The 9,420-nt window shown below is 38.6% G+C and overlaps 1 protein-coding gene across 4 annotated transcripts in view; it reads left to right on the top strand.

Moving 5' to 3' along the window:
- CDV3 (CDV3 homolog) overlaps positions 1-8,931 on the top strand; it is a 9,825-nt gene extending 894 nt beyond the window's left edge. Inside the window, exons 2-6 of one of the 4 annotated variants that reach the window (XM_057377264.1) lie at positions 157-171; positions 1,996-2,071; positions 4,287-4,426; positions 5,492-5,654; positions 6,663-8,931. In XM_057377264.1, coding sequence (XP_057233247.1) covers positions 157-171; positions 1,996-2,071; positions 4,287-4,426; positions 5,492-5,654; positions 6,663-6,789 — 521 coding nt within the window. In that variant the 3' untranslated portion in view covers positions 6,790-8,931. Of the gene's footprint in view, positions 1-156; positions 172-1,913; positions 2,072-4,286; positions 4,427-5,491; positions 5,655-6,662 lie in introns of those variants that run through there. The other 3 variants (XR_008966072.1, XM_057377263.1, XM_057377262.1) reach the window with 3 other exon arrangements.
- The last annotated feature ends 489 nt before the right edge of the window (positions 8,932-9,420 follow it).

Below are 9,420 nucleotides of genomic sequence, written 5' to 3' on the forward strand. Positions count from 1 at the left end.
TTTTTTTTTTTTTTTTTTTTTTTTTTTGGTAGCTTATTACGGTGAAACGATGAGAATGCAGAAGCTTAAACGTCCGTAGTTGAATTAGTAGCTCTGTTTCTTCCTCTGCCCTTGGCCCCCGACCACAACATCAGCACTGAAGCAATGAAATTTAAGCTAGAAGTGGTGAAGGTTTAAAAGGGSTCCAATGCTGTATACTTTTAAACTTATTTTAAGAAATACTCTTGCTGTTTCCTGATGTTTTTTAGATTGCGGAGCTTGACACGTGGAGTACCTTTGTTACACATTTATCTGCTGTAGACAAAACAGATAGGACTTAAAAATTTTTTTGCATCTTTTTTTCTTTATTTCTGGTTTGCTTTTTTTGCCTCTTGGTATTGTTCCTTTGGAGGCTTCAGTACGTAGTAATCTGAGGATCTGTTCCCTGTCTTAGTGCTACAAATGAAACTTTTATGTATCCCTATGACATTATACTCCCCGAGTATACAAAGATGACTTGTGAAAGGGGCTGTGGAAGTTAAATACCTTGCTTCCTTCATGCTTATGTAGAGGATCAGTGATTTAAGGGTATTTTTTTGCTGTGCTGGATTGATTACTAAAACTAAAAGCAGTTACAATAACTCTAATGCTGTATATTTARAAATTAATTGTAATAAATACCTGTTTCCTAATGTTTAACCTGGGGAGCTTGACATGTGCAGTAGCTTTCTAAGTAGATCAAGGTCAGTGGTAATCTTTCAGCTGCACTTCTGCTCACTTGCAAAATAATATCTGGCTATGACTGAAGCTTGTACTTGGATAGAAACAAAAGTCATTAAATGTGAAAGGTATGTTAGCTTGGAAACTAATGTTTCCATGGAGATGGGGATATAAGAAATCTAAAAGATTAGAGYTGTAAACTCATGCTCTTCCAGAAGACTGACTTCAGTAGACAGTGCACTTAACATGAGGTCACTTCCTACTTCTGCTGTTACTCTAAAGCAGGTCAAAGTTTTTCTGCTGGAGATTGACTGTGTAGAATATTCCAGCACAGGGCTCTAAAAGCAGCTTTATTCTCAGCTGTTCAGTGGAAAGGGGGCTGTGCCTTTTGCAGACCTTGCTCGCAAGGTCTTCCTATTTGGAGTAATATAACTGCATTTCACGTAGAGGGTAGGAATTACATAAACTACTAATTAGGCTGTGTGTGTCTTAAAGCTGGGACTGGGAACATAGGAGGACTGCTTATCTGTTCTGGTCCATTTTTGGTCTACATTAATAATCCCAGAATTTCCTGATGACACAGTAGGACAAAATTGACTCCACTTAGGTGAGTTCCTCTTTCCCCAAACTCCCATTTTAAAACCCTAAAGTGATTCTCTTGAAAGATACACATGCATTGTGTACTAAGATTGCTGTGGTTTTKAAGCTGACCTGTTATAAAAACATCGCTCAGGAAACAAGGCTGTAAATGTGGTTTTGAAAGTGAAAAAGTAAAATGTGCCATTATTAATCTTTGTCATAAATCCACTGTAAGCTACTCCAAATGTTCTTTYTTGTTTGGGTCATGAAATAGGTGATGGRRAAGTAAATCTAAAGCTTTGTGTGCATTCAAGCTGTCATAAAAGCTTACTGGTAGTGAAAGGGAGTGGTCTTGCTGTTGTRCTTCCCTGGTCATGACTTCACGGTCCTGTTCTGCATTTTGTGTTGTCCCTTGATTTCCTGATGTGTTTTGCTAAGATGTAGTTTTCTTTCACCTGAATGACTTTTTGCTGGGGCTTTTCTTAGCTGTTCCAGTGAGCTAAAGTTAGCTCTCAGACGCATCCCAAGTGACACACTGTGTTAGGGGATGAGGGAATGCAGTCCTTTCCCCTCTTGGCAGTGGGGCACACAGTTTGGTTTCTCCCAGAACTGTACCTCACCCTCAGAGTTTTCTTTGTATTATCTTAGTTATGTTCTTCTATTCTGCTTTGGTTCTAGAGGAGGTGACAACTTACATTTTTCTCTTCTTTCAGGAAGAGGATGATTGGAAGGAGTTTGAGCAAAAGGAAGAAATTGATTATAGTGGTCTTAGAGTTCAGTCCATGCAAATAAGGTACTACTTTTCTACTTTTTTTTTCTTCAGTRTAATATTTACCAGTGTCTAAAAAGAATGGCTTTTGCTTCAGAGCTTCTTCCACGGAGTCCAGTTAAAGAGAGGTTTGATATGTTTCTGATWGTATGTAAGTTTGCTGCTGGGTTACTTCAGTTTGACTGAATGTTCTCATTACTTTCTAAATCTCTACTCATACTCTAGAGCTATGTTTTACTCGGGACTCGATTTTTTTTTTTTTATTACAATGCTTAACATTTCCCTCCATAAAGATAATCTAGTTGGAATTTCTCAGAGGACTGCTGGATAGTAATTCCCACTGAATCATTTGACCACTGCAAAGATACTGACTGTATCTGCCCAACATCAGTTGGGGAGCAAATTCTTGAACCATTGCATCTGTATTTCAAAAAAACCAAAAATACGAGTGGTAGAAATAGTGTCCTGTGATAAGATTTGACAGGACTGCATTGTGAATGTGATCCATGATTCCTTGTTCATTTTTTTCATGAGATTTTTCCTGTTGTCTGGTCCAAARTAAGTCTACTTATGTCTGTCCTGGTTAAGAAAAATGTTTCATCAGGTCAGAAAAGGGTTTTTATGACCTCAGTCATAGGCTGAGAATGTCAGATAATCATCGTTGTCCAGGTATTGATGTTTAAAATAATGTCATCTTATAATCAACTCACGTGTAACCAGTGCAGTAGATGCTGTCTTCACTGTTKGAGCAGGTCTGATGTTTATGGAATTATTTACTTTTTTGGATCACATTTTCCCCCACTCCTTTCAGTTAACTAGTCCTTTTAGGCCATTTGCATGAATTTGTCCCACAAGCTGTCCATGGCATTGAAATGTCACAGTGGATAATCACATGTCTGATTAGACAACCAGCGGGCTCCAGCTTCACTGACTGCTGGTGCTGTTTGAYTGAAAAGCCAGTACTTTGGTTTTCCAGACAAAGGCCAGCATTCCAAATGCTTTTCATGCTGTGGCAGATTTTCAGGCATGTGGGAGTTTCTGCCACAGGATTTTGTAGCCATTCAGTCAGTGGATTCAAGGGAAGGGTGGCAAAGTAAATGGAAGAAGAACCCACTAGAGGTTATAAATTATCCATCTCTGGAGATCTCTTTGCTGAAACAAAGATACAGTGTTTGGTGGGGGTGGGATGCTGCCTGTACCTGCTCTGTTGTAGTTAAGTCTGTAGACATCTGCTTCTGACTGTTGTTTAAAAATAGGGTAGTGATGTTTTTAGGCCCTTGGACCACCTTACCATCACTGTCACTGTTTGGATGAAGAGTGAAAGGCCACTTACAGGCATTTTTTCTGTTCTCTGATCATTACTTACATAGAAAGCTTATACAGATCATGATTAGTAGAATTTGATGTATTATGAACTTCTGAATTCACACTTTGCTGATGTTGAGATCATTGTCTGGATTCTTTTCAACAGCCTCACCCTCCACATCTGTCCCATTCTATCACACACCTTTCTATAGTAGCTTTGACTAGCAAAATATTTTGGGTCTCTTGACTATAACAGTGCAAAATAAAATAGCCTAAATAATAAATAATTAAACTAAATAATAAATAATACAGCCAAATAATAAAATAGCCTAAATAATAAATAATACAGCCAAAATTTAATGTTCGGTTTATCTTTGAAAAAATGACATTTTTCTCTTATGCATTTGATTGCCTGCTTTAAAAAAAATCTCAGTTTGTTTGTAGATTATGTATTACCCATACAGATAAGGGTGTTTCTCAGGTGGTTGTGGTTGTAGGGAAAGTGAGCTCAGGACTTTCTTTCACCACTACTCCACTATTTTTTCTTCTTGACTAAAGCATTTTATAAAAGTTGGACTTGCAGATTTTTCCTGCTTTGTCTTCTCATCCCTTCCAAATGCATGGCTGTCTTAGCAAGAAAGAAGCCTTTATGCTCAAAGTAAGATACCAATTTCTGTCATCACTTAGTTTAACTTGAATTTGTCTTTTATGTATTTTGGGAGGTTTTTACCTTCTCAGTTGCCAAGTTATGTAGCAGYATGTCAGAAATTGTTCAGATGGAATTGCTAGTACAGTGATTACAGGACTAATGTAGTCTAGTTTTATTTAGTATTTTCAGCACAGCAGCCATGAATTCYTGTCTTAGGAGGATTGTGCAATCTCTGGCAAATCTTAAGCCTCTGTTTGTAAGGTGCTACTCGTTTCTCTCTGACAGTGAAAAAGAAGATGATGAAAGTGAAAAAAGAGAAGAACCCGGTGACAATTGGGAAGAAACTGCTGGTGGTGGTGTAGACAGATCATCTGGTCCTTGGAACAAGTCAGCTCCTGCACCAGCCCCTGTCGTTGAACCAATTGGTAAATTTAATTCAGACTTGTTGGTTTTTTCTATCAGGTTAAATTAAGCCGCTCAGTGGGTAGAGCTCGAGGAACAGTTCCTGTTCAGGCACCCTCTAATATACTAATGGCTTGTTTGGCATGCTAGCCATCAAGGAAATCTTCCTTTGAAGGGATCTGAGGAACTGAATTGAAATTAAAGTATCTGTCAGATACTTTAAAATAGAAGTGGAAGGGCTTTTTTTTCATTTCCAGCTTCAAAGGGACAGGGGGAAGCTTTCTGTCTTTGCAGGAGATCCCTCTGCTTTGCAGTTGGTAAATACCTGTTGGAAGCATTSCTTTTGATCTAAAAATAGTGCTTTAACACTTCAGTGGATGTTCAGCCAGTATCTGATCTATTGTGGCAGTTAGTTACACTTTTCAAATCAGTTCTAGAGTACTGAAAACATGACATTGCAAAATTGATTCTTAAACTAGGATAGGACTTTAGTTTTTTTTAATTAAATACAGTTTATTAACATCAGTGGAAATAAACTAYTTAGTTATCCTCTTAGTTCAGAATATTCTTTTCCACTGAGAAATTCTTTGAAAAATAGCCTGCTGTGTTCTTTCTTGTTTGTACAGGCAAGGAGGTGAAGCTAATTGGTGTTAYTGCATCTTAGGTTTTTACCTTAAATGCAAACTATTTAGATRGTTACCTCTGCATTTGGAGAAGTGYTTTAAATAAGATTTGGCAACCATATAATTATGTGCTTAAATCTGTTTTAAATATGTTTTAAATTGCTGTTAATAAATTGCAATTGAGAAACTTGAAGTCCTCATTAATAGTTTTGATTCCCTAAATTTTGTGAGGCAATACACTGGAGCCACCTTWCAATTTTACTGAGTGTAGGTTAAATTAGGTGACACATGATTTTCTGAGTTGTCTAAAATATTTGCTTTCAAAGCTTAAAAAGTAGAAAAACATACTTGTAAGTTTCTTTTAATTTTTAATTTGTGGAGTTTGGTTTGTCTGTTGGTTGTTTTGGGCTTTTTTCAGCTCTGAATGCACTTATTCTCATGTGTGAATGTTGTTGTTGTGCCTAGTTACAGAAACTCCAGAACCAGTGCAGACTGGTGGTGTGTACCGGCCGCCCGGTGCCAGGGAGAGCGGGCGGCCACGGAGAGCACAGCAAGGACCACCAGAGATCTACAGTGACACGCAGTTCCCCTCACTGCAGTCCACCGCCAAGCTCGTAGACAGTCGAAAGTAAGTGCATTCCAYTGATTCCTGAGAGACATTTCTAACAGCTTCTCTGAGTTCTTATTTTGGCTTGGAGCTTAAGCCTGAATCTTTCCATAGAGGAAAGAGGTCTTAAATGTCCAACTCTGTTCCCATGAAATAACTTTCAGAGGATGTAGCCTAACAAGACTGCCAGTTATGTTATCTTTCATGGCTGAAGGATTTCCCTGAGTATATCTGCTGTTGACAGCATCTGGTTCCTTGATACACTAGCCATGGTGAGGCTCTGTGTTACTGCCTTCAGCAGACAGATGAAGTCCTGAGCACATGGCCTTGTTAGAGATGTGAAGGTGGTTTAGGTAGAGGAGTGGGGTTTAATACAAATACAAATCAATACACTTGCTGTCTGAGCTGTGATTTACAATTAACAAGTTCCCCCAGTTTTGCTGATTTGTTTTGTGTTATGTGGTGCTGAAGACTTGAGTCTCACCGTGTTTTTTGAATCCTGATCTTTCCATAACCTTATTCCAAGTAGAAGAGATGGCTAGGCCAATACCTAATTCACTTGGGGGATTTTGGGTGTTTCTTGTTACTGGCTTTCCCCCCCCCCCGCTTGCTATATTACTGTTTAATGCAGCTTAGGAGAAGCTTTGTTTCCTCTGGGTATTTTTTGGTGTGTTAAAGGAGACATGTTGTCATTGATGCTTTATGGTTTGAACGGTGCAAATTGAACCAAGATGAAAGTCTGAATGAATGTTCTAGAAAATAACTTCTGCTTTCTAGAACCTGTTTTTCATAAACACACTTAAATTTACTTGACAGTGTTAATACTGACATTGAAAATTTAAACGTATTTTGGAGATAAGGTTTTACAAGAYTTGCTTGGGAATTTTTACATGTTCTGTTAAACTCTAGATATTTTTATTTTTTCTGTGTTCATAATGTTTTGGTTGGGATGGGGTGGAAATGGACTAGATATTCACAATGCACAAGTTAGTGATAAGATATTTACTGATTACATTTATTTTCCCATAGGGATAAAGAAATGGAGAAGAGCTTTGAAGTAGTAAAATACAAAACTAGAGGTAGGGATGAGGTCTCAAAAAACCAGGCACTTAAACTTCAGCTAGACAACCAGTATGCTGTGCTTGGGGATCAGTAGAGCTGCACACACATTACAATTAAGGAATGCTTTTTTGGTAACCCTTCTACTAAGGTAACTAAACTACAGCTAACAGCTATGATGAACATGCCACCTTATTTCTTCTGGATCTACTGCATCGAGTGCAGACTACTTTGACGTAAGTGATTGGTTCTCCTGCACTATGGAAGCATAATATGTTGCAACTTCTCCATTGGATATGGGGCAGATTAATGTAAATGATTGAACAAGAGTCATCAGTGTTCTTTAATTGCTCAGAAAGATACCTACAGCCAGTGGTCATTTCAAAATCTTTTTATGTTCAGATACTGAGCCTTCGTAAAGGTTGACTACCTCAGACTTGATGCACTCATTGTGGACACCATGTGGATCACAACTTCTGGAAGAGAAGGTTACAGCTGTTTTAGTGGCCATCTGAAACTTGAAACCAGCTCTACTGGATTCCTGTCAGAAATCCTGCAGAAGTCAGCCATCTGGTTCCAATTTGCTATAACAAAGATTTAAGTGACCTTAATGACAAACCTGTACGTTCCCCTTCTGAGGAATCCTGTCATGTGTAGCCATAGCCTACTAGAGACTTCTGGAGCGTCCCATACCACTCATACTATCCAACTACAACAGAGCTGTAGTTTGTTTACCTTTCTAGAGTGCTGTACRAAAGTAATTGCAAAACAAATTAAAACTCAGTTCAGTATCAGATTTGAGGAGTGATGGGTTTGAATGGTTTGTTTGCATTAGCCATTTTTAAAGTTGTCTGTTTAAGCATTTTTTTCTATTATTCACCAAAAAAAAGCCTGCCTGGCTTCTGATGTCGATCTGCAGTATAYTTAAACAATAAGATGTTGTAATGAAATAGGGTTTATTTTGGGTTTTGTCATGAAGTTTGTCTTTCTCACCCTAAAGCACTAAGACTTAGAGTTTTGATTTGACACAGGTATCCAGACTCCAACTGCAGTCTTCAGAATTTATCCTTTAAAAATGGGATATGGGGCAGTAGTGATACTAGATAAAAACTATCTTCTGTCAAAAACAATTACTTGTTTGTTGAGGAGTGATGCTCACTTGATAAACAAAAKAATTTAATGTGCAGAGAGAGAACTAAAGCTGGTAAGCCTCATTTGTTTGGCTACTTCTGTGAAGCATGCAGCTCTCTGAGGCAGCAAWCCTCCAAGTATAACTCATAAATGGTGTTTATTCTCAGTCAGAAAGTTTAGTAATGATGGAAGGCAGTGACTTACTAGTGGAAGTAGGCAAAATGGCATTGGTACACTAGGAATATAGGACAGTGCTTGTAACTGTTTCAGTGAACCAAACCTGTCAAGTACCAGAAGTGTTCTGCTGTAACTTTTTCTCTTCTCTGAATTTTTACACCAGAAGCAAAATGAAGTACAATAGTGGTGTGCTCCAGTGTTGAGGTTTCTCAGAATAAATGCCAAAAAATAGACCCAACATCCATAGGAGTTGCCAATGGCAAGAAAAACAAGGGAACAAAGCCAAGCTTGCTTACATGTGTGGGAGTACTGTGTATGTGCAGAAGATAAGGATAGTTCAGGAATCACCCAGTTGGGTTCCCTTTAACTAACTGCTGACTTGCTTTAAATTTACTTSTCTGAGGYCAATGCAGATTTTGCTGTTGGCTTCAGTGGGGCTGGGGTTTCACCTGGTTCTTTTGTGCACAGACTAAAACTGGCCTTGCCCTTGCAGAGTTAACTGTCTATAAAAATTCTGCTAGAAGCTGCTATTAAAGAGAGGGCTCAAGAGACTATTCCTAAAGTTGGAGACTTCATTTGGAAACAAAACCCCRCTGAAAGACTGATACCAATACCTTGGACTCTGAGCCATGTATCTTCCTTGAAAATCCATTGTTGCCAGCAAAACTGTTGTCACAATTTTTGTGGRATTCATGATAAATGGACACGTCACTTGATGGGGTAGAGATGTGAAGTCTTAAAATGCTTTTCCTGATGCTCTAAAGAGACGGAGATTGCTAAAGGACATGAATAGAATTCTAGTCTCCTGTGTGAAGGGTAGATGAGACTGTCCATTGTACCACCTTTATTTGAGGTTTTTGGGCATGAATTCTGGCAGTTCAAGAAAACCCTGTAAAAGTTTCAAATCAAATAAAATGGAAATATACATGGATTCTGGAGTCAAGTGAGTCTTTACGTTTTAGGTTGAGCTCATGACCAYACAAAAGCAGAGGAAACAGAGCATTTGGATCTCTTAAGGGATAGGCCACGGAGCGGGCCAGCTGTCCTTGTGGTTAGGTGGGCTCTATTTCAGAGTTTATAGGAGTGCATATTAATAAAAACTTCTGTTTACACAGAAGTTTAGTTTGCTGCTTGGCACAGTGTCTTCTTACTCCCACCATGTAGGACTGGGTTGAGATTGTGAAATGAGTATGAATGAAGCTTTGATCTGCTTTTCATTTGAAAGTACCACTGCTGAATTAAAGAATGGGGAAGAAAAACCCCACCTCTGGGTGGCTGCTGTCACTGGAGCCCATCAGSTACTAAGAGCTAAAGGTGTTACTTTGGGGGCTACTCTCAAGCATATCATTCCRTTTCTTTCTGGAGGCATAAAGAAAAATCAGAAATGCAGCAGATTTCCATAGTACTGAATGTTAAACTG

The sequence above is a fragment of the Malurus melanocephalus genome, unplaced genomic scaffold (assembly GCF_030028575.1).
Source record: "Malurus melanocephalus ecotype Western Australia unplaced genomic scaffold, MMel_1.1 scaffold_309, whole genome shotgun sequence".
NCBI classification, from domain to species: domain Eukaryota; kingdom Metazoa; phylum Chordata; class Aves; order Passeriformes; family Maluridae; genus Malurus; species Malurus melanocephalus.